Source organism: Rhinolophus ferrumequinum, chromosome 13 (genome assembly GCF_004115265.2).
Source record: "Rhinolophus ferrumequinum isolate MPI-CBG mRhiFer1 chromosome 13, mRhiFer1_v1.p, whole genome shotgun sequence".
Lineage (NCBI taxonomy): Eukaryota > Metazoa > Chordata > Mammalia > Chiroptera > Rhinolophidae > Rhinolophus > Rhinolophus ferrumequinum.
This window is the reverse complement of record NC_046296.1, coordinates 53,771,205-53,793,238: the sequence shown is the minus strand read 5'-3', so window position 1 is coordinate 53,793,238 and position 22,034 is coordinate 53,771,205. Positions and strand designations below refer to the sequence as shown.

Here is a 22,034-nt window from a genome sequence, read left to right as displayed (position 1 = left end):
GAAGGCAGGTCAGAGGCTCGGACATCCCGGGGGGGCATGGTGGAGGGTGAGATAGTGAAGGTAATCAGATATGGAGGGGAGGGGTTCTGGTTAAACTGACTTAGCAGGGTTCTTACTAAAACTGGATTTTATAAGAAAGTACACAGATGAGCCTAGGAGAACGTTCATGAACTTGACTAAAGTTTGGTCAAGCAAAGAATCTTTGTCACTGCCCATGAGACAGTCACATTCTACCAGGAGAACAGGCTATACATGAGGGAAATAGCCCAAGGACATACAGCAAAAACTTGTTCTAAACAAAACAGGTCTCTGTCCTTCTCAGGATAAAATAACTCTCTCCTAATCCAGAATGTGATTAAATTGATTGAGGAAATGTTCAATTTTCAGGCAAGCCACAGGCTGCAGTAAGCTTTGAATACAAATGCAGGGGTTTGCACTGACGCATTTAATGGACTCTGGCAAGTTAGCATGCAAATTTATTCAAAATGTCCCCGACTTTGGGAGAAAAGGCTCAAAGACTGGATCATGCACCTATGCAAATCATGAGAAGTGGTTTTTTATGGGCAGCCTGGGGTCCTTCCTGTACCTCTCTGCTTAGACCAGCCCTGACCTCACACCTGCTATCTTCATACTCCCACAGGCCTCCCATGGCACTTCCTCTTCTGTCCTCTGTACAACAAGCTATGAATATTAACATTCCCATTTTACAGATAGAAAAAATAGGGCTCTGAGCGATTAAGCGACTGAACCACGGTCACTTTGCTCTAAATGACCGACTCCTTCCAGCCTGAAGCAGCCCTCTCTTCCCTAGTCTGGGACAACATGTACAGATGTCATTTCCACTTGTGAAGATTCTGCGCTCTTAGGGGTACACCCACCCATACCCGCAGATTCTGTGGAAGGGGCATTCCCTAACGCTCCGTAAATTTCCACCCTGTGCCAAAAATGTGCAAATGTGCTCCATTTCATGTAACTCCAATCTTCAAGATCTTCAGGCAAGCTGTAATCTTTCATCAGGACCATCAAATCTGAGAAATTAAGAGACAATTGCTCTTCTGATGGCCAAAATCACCACACAAAGCGGCTGCCCCACCTTTGACTTTCTAAAAGGCTCAGAAAGGTCTCAGGTTCAGTTTGTGAGCATGTTATGTAATCCAGGAAATCCTGGCTTCTAAAATTATGATGCAAATTTGTACCCAACATATACATTAAGCTCTATCCCTGAATTTAATCAAATAATAATCCAAAAGATTTTGCAAAGCCTGTGTATGAACACACCCACCCTGATTCTTCTCTACTTTTCTCAGAATTTCCATATCCTGAGGCTCTGATGCCTTGACTTCAGGCTCGCTACTACCCGTGACATTAACGTCAACCCTGGTTTTCACCTGTAAAGCCCAGTCTAGCCAGGCTGGCAGAGACCTGGAGCCTCACTGCAGGTCACTCCCCAGCATGAGGGCTGCCTGGCCAACCCCATGGTGTCCACAGGGACTGCTCCATGGTGGTCTTTGCCCCGGATGAACCCCTTCTCCACCTGGAGCAATTCTGCTTCTCCTTCAAGCCCCTGCTCAAATCACCTCTGCAGTCCAGCACACAGAGCTGCTGTGAAAATTGAGTTCACAGTGGTCAACCACCTTGCACAAGCGGACACAGACGAGGCATCTGATCCAGGACAACTCTGATTGTCACTGTCACGCCCTTTCTCCTGTTCCTGTTGAGGAACCCATCTCTTTCCCAGCTCCCTCTGCCTCTTACAAATCCTCAGGTTGCTGCATGGCTACCCGTGAGCTCACCCTTCTCCTCCGTAAAATCCTGAACTCCCTGAGGGCAGGGACCTTGTCTCACTTGTCTTTAGGGGTGTCATGTCTGGCTCTGGGCCTGGCATTTAGTGGGCTCCAAGTGTTTTTGCAAATAAACCCTCCTGTCTCCTGGGCTCCAGGGATGGCAATTTGATGAGTGGTCAGAACATGGTGATAAATTACAATTCATTTTATGATGTGGCTATAGAGACAGACAAAGACTGTGCTGCTAGTGACATCATGTCGGACTGGTGACACCATTGATCATTAGTAATGTTTACTTCAAGACAGTGCCCTTGGCTTGGACACATGTGGGGAAAATGGTCCAGAGCCCTACTGAGTGTGTCACTGTGCCCTGTAGGAACTGCCTCCATTAGGGATGGGGCCATCCTGCTGTGTGGACTGCACCAGCCTGCCCCTTGGGACAGACGCTGTGCTGCATTTATCTCTAAAGACCCGAGAATCTCAGTAAAAATGTTTGGATAACTGAATTAACTCCTGTTAAATCACATGAAACTAGTGGTGTTTTGGACAAGAAGCTCTTAAGAAGCCCCCTCTGAGTCTCCCCATTGACTTATAAGAACAGGCACCAGAGAAGGAGAATTCCCAGATGGTGTGCGGGTCAGATACACTCCATGCCCACCCATACCTCTGTGCCATTCCCTCCTGTGGGAAACCCCTTCCCCTGTCTATCAGGTGACCTCCTACATTTTGTCCAGGACCCCACTTATACATCTTCTCTGTCAGGTCTTCCTGTAATAAAAGAGTGTGCAATACCTTGAGTGTTTTTCTAATTCAACACTGGTCATTTTCACAAGTTCAAGGCAGTCCTAGGGTAAGCAGGAAGACTTGGTCGGCAAGTCCATCTTTGCACCTTTAGTAAAAAAGATCTGCAGTGATGGGGAAAATGTGCCCAATGGGTCTGAGCAGTTCCTGGAAGGCCTTGGGTTCCAGCCTGTGATGTGATGGCTTGGCGTGCAGACCGGAGACCTGGAGATAAGGACAGAGCGCAGCTAAGGGCTGAGAACTAGGAGTAGAATTGTAAAAGCCAGAAAGCTTTTGCAAACAAACCTAGGTCTTTCTACAGTGATTGCCTCCTAGCAGGATCTGGGGAATCCACGGAGAAGCAGTGGGGCGATCTTCGTGGAGGGGCTGAGCTGAAGGCATGGATTTGGGGGAGACTGAAGAATCTGAGTGCATACCCCCACCCCATCACTCACTAGCATGATTATAAGCAAATCACTTGGCTTCTCTCAATTTCGTTTCCTTATCTATAAAAATGGTCTCCCGGGAAGCAGGAACTAGCTTCCTACACCACTTTTCTGTAAGATGTGAGCAACACTGTGGGCTGGGATCCCTAGGGACGCGTCCTAGGCCTCCCGGGAGTTCTCTGGGTACCATGTGGAGAGGAGGTTCCCACGCTCGATATGTGCACTTTGTAGTTTGCCTTTGACATCATTCAACTCAACCTCCCAACGGTTTACAAAACGCTCTAACATCCACGATGCACCTTCAAAGCATCGTCCCATCGGTGCCTTTCACAAATGGGGAGACCTAGGTCCGTGACTTGCCATTGGCATCCTATGGGACCAACCAGCACGCCTGGCTCCGGACTTGGAGAGTGCGGGCACCTCTGCTCCGCGAGCTCAGCTGCTGGGGCCGACACCCTCCCGGGAGGCGGAGCACGACGGCGCGGGGCGAGGCCAGCGCGGGTCACGTGATGCCCGGCCCGGAAGCGTTAGCACCCGAGACCCTCGGGTGACCGGGTCAGGGGCTGCCGCTTCTAGTGATCGCGGAGGTCGCGGGGGGCCCCTGTAGTGTTGCGCTCCCCACCTCCACCGCCATGGCCTGGACCAAGTACCAGCTGTTCCTGGCCGGGCTTATGCTGGTCACCGGTTCCATCAACACACTATCGGCAAAGTGAGTCCGGGCCCGGCCGGGAGGGGAGGGGACTCTGCCCGGCCTGTCTCAGCCCACGCGGGAGCTGTCGACTCCCGCGCACCTTCCTCGACCTCCCCCCTTCTCAGATATCCTTTCCCGGCTTCACCCGCTCTACCATTTTCTGTGGTCGGTTCACGCGGTTTATGGAGCACCCAAGGGGTGCGAGGCCCGGGGAAATACAGAGCGAGTCAGTGCCGGGGTTGGGGGACCCGAGCCCTGGCTTTGATTTACTGTGTGCTTGATGCCGGAGAGTCACCTTCCGTCTGTGCGCCTCAGTTTCCTCATCTTTAAACCGGAGCGTTGGTCCTTCCCCGATTCCTTCCAATGCTGGCGTCGCCCCCCTCCCCCAGGAGCTATGGGCAGGGGTGGGGGGAGGCTCCCATGCTGTGCATGACAGCTACAATAGATGCCATGCAGGCCGAGTGACCAGTGAGCATGGAGTGCTGTGGCGGCAGAGACGCGGCTGCTCCATCAGCCCCTCGTGCAGGAAGGGTTACAACTGGATTTCTACATGTGGCGGGGACATCAAGGCAGGGAACAGCAAGGCTGGGAACAGCAAGGCCAGATAGAAGTGGAAGCACCAAATGCCCAGGCCTGATTTTTATCCCATCATCAAAGAAGGGCTTTTGATGGGAAGGGAGTGACATGTTAGAAGTTGTATGATGCACCTGGTAGTCAAGGTAAAGAGTAGTTTGGTGCAGGGAAAACTGCTCCAAGTCTGCTGCATAGAGGATGAGGGGAACTAGTAGTGGACAGTGAGGTGGGGAAGGGAGGGACAGGTGAGAGAGACCAGGTGCATAGTGAAGTCCCAAGGCCTGACCCACAGTATCAAGAGACAATGATCACTCCAGGGTTTCTGCCTGGAAAAGCAGAAGTGACATTGACCCAGACAGGGAGGGCAGGTGGGCAGTTCAGCTATGATGTATGAGGGTGAGGTGCTCGTGGGACAGTGAGGACAGTCCCCAGGCGGTTGCAGATTGAGCACCCAGGGCTGTCGTGAGGCTAAGGGACCTCGCATAGCCTCCTCTCTGTAAAGGGCGATGACAGAGGCCCAGGAAGCAGCCCCTTCTCTTGGCAGCTCTTTGCCTCCTTCTCTGTCCCCACACAAGGGCAGGACCTTCCTGCCGCTCTGCACCACCTAAGAGCCCCAGGACCCAGAGCCTGGCCTTTTTCTATGGTCCCCGATCCAATCTCACTTCCACCTCGGCCCTGCCAGGCTCAGAGCAAAAAGAAGTCATTCCAGTCACCTCTGGCCTATGCTTCAGACCCCCTGGGAGGAGAGCTGGTCATACTCAATTTTGAGGCATTTGTTCCTAGCACACTCTATCAGTGATGTGAGAAATGCCCCAAAAGAGAGGCCTGGGAAAGAAGTATCCTATTCAGTTCATCAGACATGTAAAAGGTACCTGCAGTGAGTGAGGCACTGTCTGGACTCAGGGCAGGAGACAGAAATGACTAAGAGTCAGTCACTTGTGCCTTTGAGATGCTTAGAATCTGAAGTAGAGGAGACAATGTGTACACACTTGGCAATCACAATGTCTTCCCTTCTCCAAAGGAAGTAGAGCTCTGGGTGGGGCCCGCCTGTCTGGTTAGGCTCTGCCCAGCTGTGTCTGTCTGATTTGTGCTGGTCTCTTAGGCCCTATGGCCTCTTATAGGTCACTCCTTTGGCTGAGCCCTAGCTATAATAAGGAGACTCAACCAGAGGGTCCCCACCTCAGTTAGGATCTGAATGCAGCAGAACAAATCACTTCCCATCCATCTGTGGCGCCAGCCAAGACCCAAGTCAAGTGCTTAGAGGTCTGCCAGGGCTGCTGTCCCCGAGGAGAGTTGCTATTGCCTGTTTCTACTGGTTTAAACTGTGCTGACTCAGTTCCTTCCTTAAGAAGCTCCAAACCGGTCAGGTAGGAAGCCAGGTGATCCTCAGCCCCAGGAGGCTGAACCCTGGCTAGCTGCCTGAAAGGCAGGAAAGAGACTCCCAGGTGGGGACCCAACCTTTGATCGTGTCTCCTACCCTGCAGCCTGGTGAGGGGCCTCTCAGGAGCCTCCCGACCTGAGATGGGCCCCAGAATTGGACCCTAAACAGTGTTCTAAGGCCAGATTGAGAAGAATGCTCTCAAAGAGAAAGAACTTGAGAGAGTGGCTGTGTATCTCCTGCTGGGAATTATCAATTTAAAATCACACTCTGACCTGCAGGTTTTGGTGGGGACAGACAGACAAGAATGTGACTACAGCAACTGCCAATCAGCTAATACACACAGAGCATCACATGCCCGGTCCTGCTCTGGCCGCCTTTCATGTGTTAATTTAATGAATTCTCATAACCCCCCTATGAGGGACATAAACTCATTGTCCATCGATTAGGTAACTGGGACATGGAAAGATGGACTTTTCTGCCCAAGTTCAACTCAGCTACCAAGTGGCAGAGTTTGTATTTGAGCCTAAGTACCTGGCTGTGGAATCCATGCTCTTACCCACCTATGTGGGATGAGGACTGGGGCTTCTCTAGTCATTTTTCAGGGTATTTGGAGTAGTTAGAAAGTAGAAATCATCCATCCCCACAATGTACCGTCCAAGTCCCAAGTTTCTTTTTGTGACTCAGCTGGTCAGAGCAGGAACCAGAACCTAGGTCTCAGCATTTTAGTCCTGTCCTGTTCCTTTATAGCTGCAGTACCCCAAAAGTCCCTCTTCCGTGGGATTTACTCTCACATCTCCCCAGACAAGCACAGACCAGTGTGTGCCCATGGAAGCTACCATCCTATAGGTGGCATCTGCCTTCAGAGCGCTTTCCCTTTGGGACTGGGCAACAAGCCTCTGTCCCAGCCCACTGGACCCTGCTGTCACCTGCTTGTTTTCCCCCTGGGGCCAGCAGCCATGCAATGTTCAGGTTTAGAGTCTCTAGTAACCTCTTGCAGTTTCTTGGCCTGTAAGGTGAGCATAATGTTTCCCTCCCCGGGTTCTTGGGCGGACAATAGACAGTGGATGAGGAAGTGGGTATGAGCACGTGCTGCCTGCTATGCTAGGATCACAGGTCAGCTCTCCACTGGAGAGGCCGCTCTGCCCACTCAGCAGCTTCGGGGAGATGGGCTGCCCTGGCTGGGATGGGGTGGGCGTCACATACCTTGGGAGAGAAAGCCACCAAGCAGGCTTGCCCTTTACCCTGTCCCTGGGTCTTGGCAGAGGGCCCTTCCTGTGACGTGGCCCCTTCTCCTTTCTATGGCTGCTCTCACCCCCTCACCGGAACCTTCTGCTGGTGCGTGTCCTGGAGACCAAACATTTTGCCCTCCTCGGCACTGCTTAGAGCTGTCTGCCTAAAGCCAGTCCATGAGGTCGTGCCCATTTCAGAGCCCCGTTCTCCTGAATCCATGTGGGGTTCAGCACATAAAGAGCCAGTGTCAAGTAGATACTCACTAAACAGGGCTCAGATCCCCTCTTAAACACCTGCAGGCTTCGAAGCTCACCCAGCCAGAGAGAGGCCTTGGGGGTGACTTCCCTCCAACAGTCAGGCCTACTGGTCCCAGGGGCCCTGCCAAGAAAGTGACAGGAGGTTTGGGACCACTGAGCTTCTATTAGGGAAGTACTCTCACTGTCCTTTCTACGCCAGCTCTAACTTTTGCCTTGGGTTCCCCCACCCTTGGGTTCCATGAGCTGGCATGAGCTAATTGCTTCAAAGGGATTCTGGGGAATAATTAAAGAAATCCTGAAATCAAAGAGCAGGAGACTTGGAAACTGTGGGATTAGATGAGTCACCGGGCCTCTTCGAGCCTCAGTTTTACCTGTAAAATAGGTGTGACTTCCCCCACCTTCTTCCCAAACACAGGTGGGATCTACTGAGGAAGATTTTCAGATTGTTCTTATAGATGAGTGGGCTCATCCTCATTTATCACCACATGAGCCAGGGCCACCTGCTGTGACACCCCACAGAGTGGAGAAGTCCTGCGGCCTTTCTGTAGATCCTACTGCAGGAGAAAGGAACTGACTCACTGGGCTTGACACGCCAGGCATGAAAGAGGAAATGGCAGAGATTCTGTGGTGAATGGACACACAGCCAGTTGGTCTGAGGCAGCCATATTAGCCACTTCCCCGCCTCAGTCCGCCATCCCGGCCCACACACAGATACGCTAACCTCTTAGAATGCTGAGTTTTGAGTTTGACTGGGCAAGGCCATGCAGAGTGACTCGCCCCACCCCCACCCCCAGCAAGGGGAGCCCAGCCAGCTGAAGCCCAGGGAGCTCTACCAGCAGGGGAGAACGTGTTAATTTAATGAATTCTCATAACCACCCTATGAGGGACATAAACTCATTGTCCATCAATTAGGTAACTGGGACATGGAAAGATGGACTTTTCTGCCCAAGTTCAACTCAGCTACCAAGTGGCAGAGTTTATATTTGAGCCTAAGTACCTGGCTGTGGAATCCATGCTCTTACCCACCTATGTGGGATGAGGACTGGGGCTTCTCCTCATGAGGCCTCAGCCTGAGTCTGGTGGGTCCCCACAGGCTTCCTGCTCTGGAGACCATGGCTTTCCCCAGGATACAGTATCTACAGAGAATGGAGGGCCCATCTGCAGGGCTGACCCCTCCCCACCTCAGCCAGGGGAATGAGAAGCAATGGAAGTAGGAAGGTGATAAGGGAAGCTCAAGTGTTGAGGAAGGGGGCACAGAACTGGAGTGGAAACTCCTGGGTACCCGCCCTCTGGGCACGTGATGAGCTCTGTGTCCCTCAGCCATCTCTGGTCCCTGGGCTCCTCGTCTGTGTAATAAGGAGCTTCATGAGATGATGGCTGAGTTTCTCCTCTTGCAGCACTTCGTGGCTCTGGAACTGCAGGGGCAGTAGCCTGAGGTCCTTCCAGTTGCCTCTGCCTCAGCCAGCAGGGTAGGTCCCAGAGAACGGATGCTCTCCCAGCTTTCAAGCTAGAGCAGAGCTGGGACCACACCGACGTAACACAGAGGGAGGCGTCTCCTGCTCAATAGAGGGGCAAGAGGGAGAAGGGGCAGAAGAGAACTTTTATTGACTACCTGCCATGTGCCGGCTCTTACGTGTCTTGTTTATTACTTTTGACAATTCATCAGTGTTGGCACTATGATCCCCATTTTATAGATGAGAACACTATAACTTGTCCAGCCTGTGAGACTCAGTCTGAGTTTTGCATGTATCCTGCTGCCTTTTCTGAACGTAAGTTCAAGCACATGGGTTTGGGTCTAGATCTGCCTGTTGTTCATTGTGTGAGTCTGAACACACCTCTCTCCACCCCTCCGCCCCCCACCTTGAAGTCCCCAGGTGTAAAATAGGATCCTTGTTAATTCAGAGGCTTAAAACCGACAACCCATGGGAAGTGCTCAGCACAGGCCTGGCACAAAGTCAGTACTCAGTGAATCCTACACTTATCAAAACATGCTAGTGACATGTTTTGCAAAAATAGTCAAGTGGTATCCCGCCCTAGGGGTAACTGCTGTCGTCCCCAGATGAACTGGGGCTGGATTTTGGCTCTTATTCTATGCTACCTGGGGTCCTTCTGTGCCTGCTGAAATCTGTGAACCAAAGTCTGTCTTGGGGCCAGGATGAGAAGCCTGACTCCATCCCAAAGTGCCTGCTGGCCTGATTTCCCTGGTCTGAAGAGAGGCTGGGCAGGGTATCCTGTCCAATGACACCCAATCCCTTGGGCTGTAAGCCTGCCCCAGGCCCTCAGATACAAAAAGACTCCATTTCCCCAGTTGGGAACGCTGCCAGCCCCAGTCTGTTCCGGCAGATCCACCCCTTGGAGAAAGCAAAGCCGTCCCTTTGGGGTGGGGGCAGGGACCTCAACACCAACCCTACAGCCAGCACTCCACATGGTGCCCAACCTGGGGAAAGACAGGCCCCGCTTGACCCACCAGCAGAGGGCACCTCATACCAGGTGGGAAATTAGTACTCATGGAGACATTTCCTCTGGACTGTAGTACCTGCCTATTTGCTCCGTGTGGTTTGGAAGTCTCATTCATTCAACCAAAGAATGTTTGCGCGTCTGTATAGTAATGTGCCAGAAGCAGGGGATTGAAAGATGTGGAAGTTGCTGGATGCTGAGCTCAACTCTCAAGTGACAGTGGCTGTGGAACCTGAAAGTGATACAGATGTGAGTTGTCATTACTGTAAGCTGTGTAGGTAGTAAGTAGTCCGGGGGAAGGTTCTGGAAGGTGGATCCACCACTAGATCTGGGGGGTTTTCTTGAACCTGCCAATCTCTGAGTGTGCCCCCAGGATGAGGAAGGGGCTTCCATACCTGCCCTTGTCCTAGGCTTCTGGTTGGCGTTATGGACTTGGCATGACCTCCCTGGACCCCCTGGAGGAGCCCTGGCTCCAGTCCTGGGAATTCCCATCTTGGACCTGCTCACTTGGCTCTGTGCCTTTGGTAACATTTCATCTCTTCATTCTTCCTCCCCTCTCTGTTTTGCTCAGTTGCCTCACCCAGACCCTCCCAGGGGGCTCTTTCTGCAAAAGCGAGCCTGGTCGTAGAGCAGGCTTGCCCTGAGCCACAGTTTGTCTGTGGCCCCCACCCACATCCCATGTCCTGCCCTGCCGGGGATCCAAGAGCCAGAACCTGTAGCAGACGCAGAAAGAAATGAGGCCCCAGAGAGCAGGTAGTTTTATTCTATAGCAGGGCTTCTTTTCTTCATTGGTTCTGGGATGGGTTACAGCCTGACTGTAAGTGGTCCCCCAACCCAGGTCTCTCTCTTCCTGCCATCCAGTCTTACCAGAATTTCTCCCTGCCCTGCAGCTCTCCTTTGAGCCCTGCCTTTCCCATGAACCACGTCCCCTTCCTAACTGCCCCTCTTTCTCTACATCTCAGCGAGTGAGTGGGGTCTGTCTCTGTGAGATAAGTTTGCCATAGCCCTGTTTGTTCACTATCCCTGGGATGCATTCAGATCTCTGTGTAGACATGGGCTGTCCCTCACAGGTCTGCTACCCTCACAGTTGACCAGGAGCTCTGCCAGCATGCAGCCTGCCCTTCCTACTGCTGGCATCCGGACATCATGCCCTTGCCCTGGGCGATGGAAAAGAGCTGCTTGTTCCCCTTCCCACACCCAGGGCACAGAGAGGCCAGGACTGAACAGGATGTTTGTCAAACCCAGACCCTAATCGTTTGCTGCTCTGTAGGAAGCACAGGAAGCAGAAGATTCCCCGGCTCTTTGGAGCTCAGGGCTGTGTAGAGATGACTCTGTGAAGTAGGGCTGGGCACTACGGTGTGGTCGCTCTTGACAGACATCGCAAGGAGAGACATTTAAGAAGAAGTCCTGAGTCTTTCAGTTTAGAGACAGCCACTGCCTATGTGTGAGGTGTTGCAAAGGGAACTGGTCAGTGGCCCACAGGAAACAGCCTGGGTCTGCATGGACTTGAGTCAGCAGTGTGACGTGGTGGACACAGTTGAAGTCCTATCAACTAACCAGGACATCGAGCATGAGGGAGGGGCCACCATCTAGCCGGGCTCGATCTGGACCAGATCACATGCCTTTGGCTCAGGTCCTGGGCCCACTGGAGCCCTTCCAGACGTCAGCAGCCAGGGAAGTGAAAGGTTAGGAAGGGCTGGGGCTGTTTAGCCAGAAGATGAGAAGATTCAGAAGGTGGAAACCCTCCCAATATCTGAAGGGTTTTCCAATGAAAGAGATCATACTAGACCCAGCAAAAATGAAATTCAGGGATGGGAGCTTTAGCACACACAGATGGCGGACAATGTAGAATGTTGGTAGTAGCTGCTCAGAGCGCTGTGCTACAAAGGATTTTGGGCCTGTGTCTGGACTCGGTGGGGAAGTGTGCCATAATCACTTATGCCATCTGCCAGGGTGCTGGCTGGGAGGCCACTCCACTAGTTCCGTGTACTTGCCATCTGCTTTAGGGTCTGTGCTAGAAAGACCCTCCAAGCCCTCAGGTTTTATGAAGGTGACTGGGTGGTCTGTGTTAGGCGGTCATTTCCCAGGGTCCAAGTGACCTTGGAGACCAGTGGCTCTTAATATTTTTGTACTATGGATCCCTTTGATAATCTGGTGAATCCTGTTGTTTTTAAATATGCAAATAAATGTACTTCCTAAAGTAATGTTTTAACATGTGAAAATAAAAGACCAAGGATTATAGAAAAACCCAATTTGTTGAAATAAAGTTATCAAAACCTTAAAAAGCAAGTTTGTGATACAGTAATTGTGTGTATACACTTCTTAACACATACAAGGTGTGATCGGGCAACATGGTGAATGTTTAAATAAATAAAAAATTTACTACAGTAAAAGACACATTGCCATTAATCCCTCTCAAAATACTTCCCCTCGCTTTGAACACACGTATCCCATCATTCTTGCCACTTTCTGAAGTAGTTCTGGAAGTCTTCTTTCATGAGTGTCTGTAGTTGTGCTGTCGTCGCTGCCTCAATGTCCTGAATCATTTTGACTTTGGGGAAGAGCCAGAAGTTGCACGGTGTCAGATCCAATGAATAAGGTGGACGAGGACACACTGGAATGATTTTATTTGACAGAAATTGCCATATTCCAGAAATTGCCATATCACAATGTGTGGTACGGAGTGTTGCCATGATGGAGGATGATTTAGGGCACACTTTAAAATACAACTTCTCAACCGTAGCTCACACCCGACTGACTGCACCGGACAAGTTGAAACTTGTCACACACTGTTACTAAGTTTGGACATGCCACTTCCCATATTGAAGATCCCTGCCTTTACGTTGGATGGCACTTGGCAGCAGTCACTGTAATCGTGTCATACATCGCTTCTGGTATGGCAGTTTCTGTCAAATAAAAACATTACGGTGTGTCCTCATCCATCTTATTCACTGGATCTGGCACCGTGCAACTGCTAGCTCTTCCCCAAAGTCAAAATGACCATGGAAGATAAACATTTTGAATCAATTCAGGACATCGAGGCAGCCATAACAGCACAACTAAAAGACACTCACAAAAGAGGACTTCCAGAACTACTTCAGAAAGTGGCAAGAACGATCAGATATGTGTGTTTAAAGTGAGGGGAAGTGTTCTGAGGGGGATTAATGGCAATGTATCTTTTACTGTAATAAATTTTTTAATGTAGACATCCACCGTATTTTCTGATCATACCTTGTAAAATTATAAGCATTCGGTCTAATTACTATAATTTTGGAGTAGTGATAAGTGTAAATCGTACTTCACAATATCTGTAACGCCTTCTATGTGAAAATGAGAATAGTTGTGATTTCTTTATGACAAAGTCGCAGGTATTGCAATGCTACATTCATAATTTGAGGAAATGCCAAATTTCAGTTAGAGGTTCATGAAAATGTAAAGTTTCCCAGGCCCCCACATTCTGTCCATGGTCCCAGATGAAGAATCCTTGCCGTGGAAACTGGCCCCTTTGAGAGGGAGCCCCACTCTGGGCTGAGTCCCCTAAGTATAGCCTGTTGGCACTGAAAAGCGCAAGCTTGTCTAAAGGTACCAGGACCAGGGTGGGAGAGCCCTCCTCACTACAGGGTTTGACCTTCTCCTTTTCTGCTGCAGGTGGGCGGACAACTTCGTGGCCCAGGGCTGTGGAGGGAGCAAGGAGCACAGCTTCCAGCATCCCTTCCTCCAGGTATCGGCCCTGTCCCTCCCCACTTCCCATCTGCCAGGACTCAGGCCAGGTGCCCTGCTGTTTTCTGACCTAGGGATGGAGTACGCCCCTGCTCCCAGAAAAGCCACCCGCTTCTCTCTCTCCCTTCCCAGAACAAAGGCCAGGGTATAAGTGCCTCTGGAAGGGAGTAGAGGCACAGTCCTTTGCGGGAGGCCTGAGTGAGTCCTGGTGAGCAGTTATGGCCTGGGCACCGTGAGGCAAGTCCTCACCAAGTTCAGGTCAGGATACATTTGGAAAACATCAACCCTCATAGCAAAACCTGCTCTCCATCCACTGGGAGCCCAGAGCCCGCTGGGACAGGGCTGACACCATAAATAGGCACCTCATTGCTCAACTGGGAAGTGAGAGACTCAAATTTCAGGCCCAGCTCCGCCAGCAACTTCCTCTATGACCTTAAATAAATTTTTGAATGTCTCTGGGCCGCAGTTTCTCCATCTGGAGCTTGAACAGGGGTTGGCCTAGATTGGTGGTTTTCAGACCAGGCTCTACACAGCCTTGGGTTTGTGTCAAGATGTTCAAGAGTCTTAGGAGTAGACCCAGGAATCAGTCTCTGGCCTCCCACACACAGCAGCTCTGTTTTTGCCTGTTTTATGTGTTGGGGTTATAGGTAGGCTCTTATCTGAAGAAAGGTTATGTCAAAATTATTTTTGTTAAAGATGATCCTCTTTCCAGCTGTAAACTCCTAGGGTTCTGTCTCTGCAGGCAGTGGGCATGTTCCTGGGGGAGTTGTCCTGCCTGGCTGCCTTCTACCTGCTCCGGTGCAGAGCTGCGAGGCACCTAGATACCAGCATGGATCCTCAGCAGCCCTTCAACCCCCTTCTTTTCCTGCCCCCAGCCCTCTGTGACATGACCGGGACCAGCATCATGTATGTGGGTGAGTAGCCAGGCCAGGCTGAGCAGGGCTCCGTGAAGCCCATGACCCAAGGGGGGCCCTGGTGAAACAGCTACCCCTACCCCCAATTCATCTTCACCTCACCCCTGCGCCTCTCCCATCGACTTTCACACACACACACACACACACACTCACCCAAGATTTACTGAGCACATACTATGTGAGAGGTCTGTCTTTAGTCCTGAGGACACCGAAGCGAACAGACAGCCTTGGCCGTCAGGAGCTAACATCGTGTCTGTCCTCTTCCAGCCCTGAACATGACCAGCGCCTCCAGCTTCCAGATGCTGCGGGGAGCGGTGATCATATTCACAGGCCTGTTCTCAGTGGCCTTCCTCGGGCGGAGGCTGGCCCTGAGCCAGTGGCTGGGCATCCTCGCAACCATCGCAGGGCTGGTGGTCGTGGGTCTGGCGGACCTTATGAGCAAGCATGATGATCAGCACAAGCTCAGCGAAGTGATCACAGGTGTGGCCGGGCTCGGGGGTCCAAGGGCTGCCCTTCCTGTTCTGTCTGCCCTGTCCTCTCTAGGAGCCCAGCACAGAGTCACTCAACAAGCTTGCACAAGCTCTGCTTGTGCCAAGTCCTGGGGGAGGGCATGTGGGGGCCAGCTGCTGTGGACGTGCACCTGCTCTCGAGGTGATGGGTAAAGTATAGGGAAGGTGCTTACCGAGTGTACTGAGCGCTTACCGAGTGCCCAGCCTGGTGCTGAGCACTGGCCTTTGTCATCACAGTGATTCCCACAAGCCCAGAAAGGAAGCGGTGCAGCCCATTTTATAATGAAGTGACCACCCTGGTCACTGAGAGGCAGAACTAAACCAGGAATGTCTATCTCAGGGCCTGTGCTTCTCAAAAGTCCTGCTGACCCCATAGTGCAGGCCTCTGGACCTTCTGGGGCCTCAGTCCAGAGGCTGGCCAGCCTGCCCACCCCTCAGGGGCCAGGAGATCAGGCATGGGGGCGGCCATGACTGTGCCTTGTGAGTTGTACGGTGCCTATACAAGTCAGGGCTATGCGTGTTATGTCCCCGTGGGAGCCCTCAACTTTGGGTTCCCCCTCGCCGCCAACACCCCGTAGCCTTGCTATGTCCCTGCCTCCCTCACCCTGAGCCCTCTTGATCCTTTCCCAGGGGACCTGCTGATCATCATGGCCCAGATCATTGTCTCCATCCAGATGGTGCTAGAGGAGAAGTTCATCTACAAGCACAATGTGCACCCATTGCGAGCAGTTGGCACTGAGGGTATGTGAGCACAGGGGCTGGGAGCAGGGCACTGGTCAGGGGCCACGTGGCGTGAATGCACACACAGGGGCACCATTCCTTCCTCCCTCCACCACGTATGTGTTGCCGTACACTCTGATACCTGCTGTGCATGTGGTCAGGAGCTCAGGGAGGACAGGACGAAGAGGAAGGACAGGTAAGCCTCCCTCTAGAGATGCTGACCAGCAGCAAAGGACCGAGCAGTGCATCTCAGCTCAGGCCATTTGTGCTTAAGTGGTTTCGCCTGCGAGGCATAGCTGAGTGTCTTGGAGCAGGGGAGGTGGCATTCGAGTTGCGATTTCAACAGGAAGAGTGGAAAGGAGGGAACTCCAAACAGAATGAAGACATGGGGAGCTGGACATGAGTTTGGAGACCAGTGAGGAATAGTTTGGGTGAGATACCAGTTTGATGTCGGGGAAATGATCAGGAATTGAATAGGTCAAGGTCATATCATGGAGAACCTTGAACATCAGGCAAGTGGATTTAGAGTTTAAATGACAGGCAGGGAGGAACCACCAAAGGTTTTTGAGCAGGGAAGTAACTATCAAAATTATGCTTTAAAAATAGGAAGCTAACAGGGTGGTTTAGAGCAGTGCCACCAAAGTGTGGCCTGTGGATCAGTAAGGGAGCTGTTTGTCCTGGTCCACAGTGAGCTGAGGGCTAACCGCAGAATGTTAATAAACCACATCAGCGACGTCATTAAGCGTAGTGTTAGTTTCTGCTCTTTTTTTTTGTCCTAGCAAGACATTCTGAATGAAGCAGTGCATCAATTTACATTCTGGTCCAGCTCCTTATCACAAACCAATGCCACTGAATTAGAGAGCCATGTTTTTCCACATTCATGAGCACTACAATGGTTACAGCCAGCAATTCTTTTTTTAAATGAATAGACTAGAATTTAAAAGTGTCTAAGAGCATTGTACACTGTACGGGTAGCTATTGTTTTGTGAAAGTGTGCGTGTTGTGTACGTGTGCCCGTGCACACATGTACTGGTCACAATATAAAAAGTATTTCTTACTCTTAGTCCAGTCAGAAATCACAGATTAATGTGGAGATGGGGCAGCTAGAGAGCCAAAGTGAAATCATGGTGAGACGGACGGCTCCAGGACCTGAAAACAAGGTCCTGGTGTGAGGGCCACTCGGAAGGGGTGGCAGGAGATCAGGGGAGGCCTTGCTGGGAGCTTGAGGGCCGAGCAGAAAGTACGACAAGCTTCCTCCTCTCCTGCAGGCCTCTTTGGCTTTGTGATCCTCTCCCTGCTGCTGGTGCCCATGTACTACATCCCGGCCGGCTCCTTCAGTGGAAGCCCTCGTGGGACGCTGGAGGATGCACTGGATGCCTTCTGCCAGGTGGGCCGGCAGCCACTCATCGCGCTGGCACTGCTGGGCAACATCAGCAGCATTGCCTTCTTCAACTTCGCGGGTATCAGTGTCACCAAGGAGCTGAGCGCCACCACCCGCATGGTGCTGGACAGCCTGCGGACCATTGTCATCTGGGCGCTGAGCCTGGCACTGGGCTGGGAGGCTTTCCACCCACTGCAGATCCTCGGCTTTGTCATTCTCCTGATGGGCACTGCCCTCTACAATGGGCTGCACCGCCCATTGCTGAGCCGCCTGTCCCGGGGCCGGCCCCCAACAGAGGAGGGCGAGCGTGAGAGACTGCTGGGTGCCTCTCGGACTCCCATCAATGATGCCAGCTGAGCCTCCTGCGGGGCCTCTGCTGCCACCTGGATGCACCTTATTTGCCCTGAGGCTGAGGCCACACAGGCTGGTGAGCCTCAAGAGTGCCCTGTCCCCAAGGCCCCTCCTCCCCACAGACCGCCAGGACAGAATACCCAGGATGTAATACCCAGGTCCTCCTTTGTCACCTCCCCCTGCAGAAAGGTGCTTCCCAGCCCCCACAGGTGTGAATGAATGCAGTGACTGAGCCCACCAAGCTTCCCCTAACCCCCTAAACCTCTCTGGCAGCACCAAAGTTAATCATCAAGTGGCATGGCAGGAACTAACAACCCTAAGATTTCCTCCTAAATCATAAGCTAAAATTGGTTCTCCAATGAAGAGAGGTGAGGGAGCAAATTCAAACCAGAAGTATTGTAATTTTAAAAACTTGGAAGATATTCCCTAACCTTGTTTGGGGCCCTAGGTTTTGCAAACTCAGTGTCTGTTCCCAGCCCATTCATTACCTAGTCTCTGTGGGCCTTGGTGTCCTGCTCTGCAAAGCAGAAGGTGTCGACACTGGCTTCAGGGCCTTCCACCCCCAGCTGGGCCCACTCTGTGGGGCAACCTAGGAAAGGAGTAATAGCCCATTATTGGAAATTCCCCTCTGCCCACAGTGCCTCCTCCCCAGGCCTGTTTTGATGTTCCGCGTCCTAGCTCACACATCCTCTGCCCTGGGAGAGGTTACAGCGGGATTCCAGGCAGCCCTTGATAACAGCTTTTATGAACCCTGCACCTTCCATTTCAAAGATGAGGAAGCTGAGGCCCAGAAGTACAAGTTGTTTGGCAAGAGGGGTATCCTGCCATGGGCTCTGGCCATACAAGCCACATGGTTCTGCCACAGGCTGGGATCTAGAACACATCTGGACCTCAGCCCCACCGCCAGCAACCTGACTCCATGAGCACCCTCCAGGGTGGTGGATTGAGCAGGATCCTGCCATTCAGAGTAGTTCTGGTATCCCAGGATTGTATTAAGTGCTGAACTTTTATTCTCTTGCATAACAACCTGCACAGGTCGGTGCAGATCAAGGAAATCAAGGTCCAGAGAAGGTTAAGTGACTTCCTCATGGAACCTATATTCCAAGCAAGGCTCGCCTGATTCCAAATCTGTGGCCCCACCTACCATATGGGTCTCTGGGGGCTTTGGGGGAAATTTCCTGTGGCTGGAATAGAAGCATCGTGCTGGTGTCCTCCTGGTAGCACCACCCCCACCTCCCAAACCCCCCGCAAGAGAGAGGACTGGCATTAGGGACTCCAGAGAGCTGAGTGGCCCTTCATTCCAGCGTTCCTCACTCCTTGGCAGTTTCTGGAGCTTTAGACCATTTTCCTGGGCAGCTCAATCATAAAACAAAATACCAAATGCCTTCCTTAAAATAGATTCTAAGGGAAGGCATCCCTGACAAGCAAAACCCTCGGGCTGCATGGGAATCCAGCAGGTTAAAGTTTGCTAGGAGAAGAGGGTCTTTGCATCCCACCAGCTCCGAGTCCCTGGCGCCACTGAGCACCTCTGGGTCATGGTGTGTGTCCTGGGAAGAAGGAAATGGAGAGTGAGGGTGGCGGGGACTACACCTGCCTTGTTCAAAATGAGGCCTGAGAATGTTTTAGGCTTTGTTTGAAAAAAGAAAAGGGAAATTGGCAGTAGGACTATTTTTTAAATGAGGGAAGCAGCACCAGGGTTGGGACGTTCCTGGGCATAGCATCTAGAATATTGTTGAATCCAAAAGCTCTGATGTACCAAAGCCTAGAACTCTCCCAGTCCACCATATGTTGTTCAGAGGAAGGAACTTCCCAAGGTCATATAGCCAGTGATGGGCAAAGCCAGAGTTCCTGGTTCCCAGACCTTGCCCACCCCTTTCTGCCACAGGGAACACAGCCGGGAGTCTGGAAGAATCCACGACTGTTCCTTTGCCATGGGCTGCCCAGCCTCTGTGCTCAACTGTGCAAACTGCTTAAGAGGGTGTTCGGGAAGCACTTGGCCTTTATTTGAGTGTTGCCATGGAGGACTGTGAAAGCTTTTGGGGAGAATTATAATGGAACTTCAGTGGTGAGGGGTAGCATAGCCTGAGGAGAGGGATGCCCCATCAGGCCTGCCACCGACTCAAGCCAATTGCTTTACCTCCTGGGGCTTTGGGTCTTCGTATCTCTAAAATGGGAAAGCCTAACGGGATGAGTATGAAAATTACATAAGATAATAAATCACAGGTGCCTATAAATGTTAACACACAGTGGGGTGTATGTTTAGCTCCACTGTCCACCAGGGTGGTCTGTCAGGGGCACTGAAGTCCCAGCTGAGCACAGCATGGCATCAGCTTTGCTGAGAGGGAAAGAAATGTTTTATTAAAATACCGTCATGGAGTAAAATGCAAAATTCATATCAGTTATAGTGATAGAGGATAAAACAGAAGCCTCAAGAATATTTCATGCTGACAGTAGATACCATCCCAGACCCTGGAGATGTGTTCACTCTATCCTGTTGTGCTTTGGGGGGTGAGTTTGAGACGCTTTGCTGTGTCGTGCTGATTATGTAGATGGAGGGTAAGAACCTCTACTCTCAGTGAGTCTGGAGGGTTATAGGGAATGTCTAGCTGTGGCCTACCGTTCTCAGTGGAGTAAGGAGGCCCTAAATGGTGGAAGTTTGGCATAGAGGCGCTGAACCCCCAAATAAGAATTGACTGGTATCAGACTTCTGTAAACATTGGTTCAAATACAATGTAATTTAAACCATCTGTACCGTGGTGAACTCATCAGTCCCTGCCCCTGAGTGCTTCTGAGGGAGCCTAGGGCTGGGGTTTCCTTTAGGACTGCCTGTCTGGGCCCTGGAGTAGGCCTCAGGCTCCTCTCGTCAGGAATCTGCCTACAAAGCAGAGAGGTAGGACCGTGCCAAGTGGTTCTGCTTGCCTTCACTTTGTCCAAAGGTCTCTGCATAGTTTAACAAGCAAACAGCATTCCAGGAGGTCAGAGCTCTGACCCCTGATGAGGACAGGCTGAGGACGGGAGCAAAGGGTCACCTGGTGTAGGGGAAAGAAGCAACATTAAGAGTCAGCTGTGTCCTTAGCCCTGCCTCTGCCTTGACTGGCTGTCCTTGGACAAGTCATGTTACCTTTCATGACCTTGGCTACCTATAAAAAGGAGAGGTTCTCAGCAGCCCTAAATGTGTTCATCCCTTTGACCTGTTTATCGATCGATACCATTCTTTCCGATTTGCTTTGGTTTAGAGCCCCCTGGCCTTTTGTTGACTACATCCTTTCAAAACCTGAGGTCAGCAGGGAGCTCCCTACGTAGCCATGAAAGTTTACAAATCACCCTTCTTCATTAAGAACTCTTGTCAAAAAAAAAAAAAAAGAGAGATTTCTATCCCAGAATTCAACAAACTTTATCAAGAATGTATGTGCTCCAAGGACTGGATCCATCAAAGGAAACAGGAAAAACGAATGTGTAATGAAATTCTAGTGCAGCGTGCTGTGCAATAAGAGGCCTTTGTATGAGGTGCAGGGGAGGTGGTGCAGGGAGGGGTGCAGGGGAGATCAGCTAACTGCCTGGAACTCAGAGAAAGGCTCCACTTGAGCCGAGTGCTGAAGGATGGGCAGAAGTCTTCTAGGCTTGGTGGCGTGGGAGGGGGAAAAGAAGTATCCCAGGAAGCAGGAACAGCTTGTAAAAGGCACAGAAACGTATGTCACAAGGTGATGTACCTGAGAACTGCAGGTAAGTAGACTGGTACAGCTGGCAATAGGCATGCAACACAGGAAGTGGCCAGAGACAAGGCTACAGCAGGGTAGGCTCCCAGATAATGCCGTGCCTTTTAGGCTTTGGTGAGGCGTCAGGGCTCTCTGTAGACAGTAGGATGCCCTGGAGAGTTTTAGACAAGGAAGTAACATGATCCAAATTGCTGTTTGGGAAGATCACTTGGTTATATGGGTTTGATTAGCATTAGGAAGAACTAAAGGCCAGTAAGACCACCTTTGATTAATTAGGGTCTGAACTAGGGAAATGGTGGCGAGGATAAATACAAGAACCATCCAAGGAGGAGATTCTGACTTTTTAGAGACCTGGTTGTAGGATCTTATATTGTATAAGGACATTATGCTAAGTGAAGTAAGTCAGAGAAATGCAAGGACCATATGATCTCTCTTCTATGTGGAATCTAAAAAAAGAATCCTATTTTCTACCTTGTTTTCCACTTCACTAGAACAAAATAGGAGCTATATGTCTAAAACAGAATTAATGAGTGAAGATTTGCCTTGTCTGATTAATGGGTGTTGAGGACTGGTGTAGTTGGACTTCTTGCCTCTGTGATGATCTGGATTACTGAACACCAATCATCTTTCCGTGATTTGACTACACCTCGTTGGATTCAACCAAACATTCCTTTTCCTTCCTCCCTTTTCTCTTCTTTTTCTTTCCTTCCTTCCAGTAAAATATACACAATGTAAAACTTACCATTTTAGCCATTAAGTGTACTCAGTGGCATTAAATGTATTCACATTATTGCGCAACCATCACCATTCATCTCCAGAACTTTTTCATCTTCCCAAACTGAAACTCCATACCCTTTACCCATTATTAACTCCCCATACCCTTACCCTCAGCCACTGGCAACCACCATCCTATTTTCTGTCTCTAGGAATTTGCTCTAGGCACCTCGTATAAGTGGAATCACAATATTTGTCCTTTTGTGTCTGGTTTATTTCACTTAACATAATGCCATCAAGGTTCATCCATGTTGTAACGTGTCAGAATTTACTGTCTTTTTACGGCTGAATAATATTCCATTGTATGTATATATACCACAATTTGTGTATTCATCCATGTGGACATTTTT

General features: G+C 50.9%; 1 protein-coding gene across 1 annotated transcript; it reads left to right on the top strand.

Moving 5' to 3' along the window:
• Positions 1–3,497: 3,497 nt before the first annotated feature.
• Positions 3,498–20,557, top strand: SLC35F6 (solute carrier family 35 member F6). Its single transcript, XM_033124769.1, has 6 exons — positions 3,498–3,719; positions 13,248–13,320; positions 14,062–14,233; positions 14,501–14,713; positions 15,373–15,483; positions 16,731–20,557. The coding sequence occupies exons 1-6, from the start codon at positions 3,643–3,645 to the stop codon at positions 17,198–17,200; spliced, it is 1,116 nt and encodes a 371-aa protein (XP_032980660.1). The 5' UTR covers positions 3,498–3,642; the 3' UTR covers positions 17,201–20,557.
• The last annotated feature ends 1,477 nt before the right edge of the window (positions 20,558–22,034 follow it).

What these genes read in the sequence shown, in the direction of transcription:
- SLC35F6 (XM_033124769.1), top strand. Translation starts at nt 3,643, where the DNA reads ATGGCCTGGACCAAGTACCAGCTGTTCCTGGCCGGGCTTATGCTGGTC. An exon ending in TCCAGCATCCCTTCCTCCAG is followed by an intron (nt 13,321 to 14,061) that starts GTATCGGCCCTG and finishes CTGTCTCTGCAG; the next exon opens with GCAGTGGGCATGTTCCTGGG. An exon ending in GCGAGCAGTTGGCACTGAGG is followed by an intron (nt 15,484 to 16,730) that starts GTATGTGAGCAC and finishes CCTCTCCTGCAG; the next exon opens with GCCTCTTTGGCTTTGTGATC.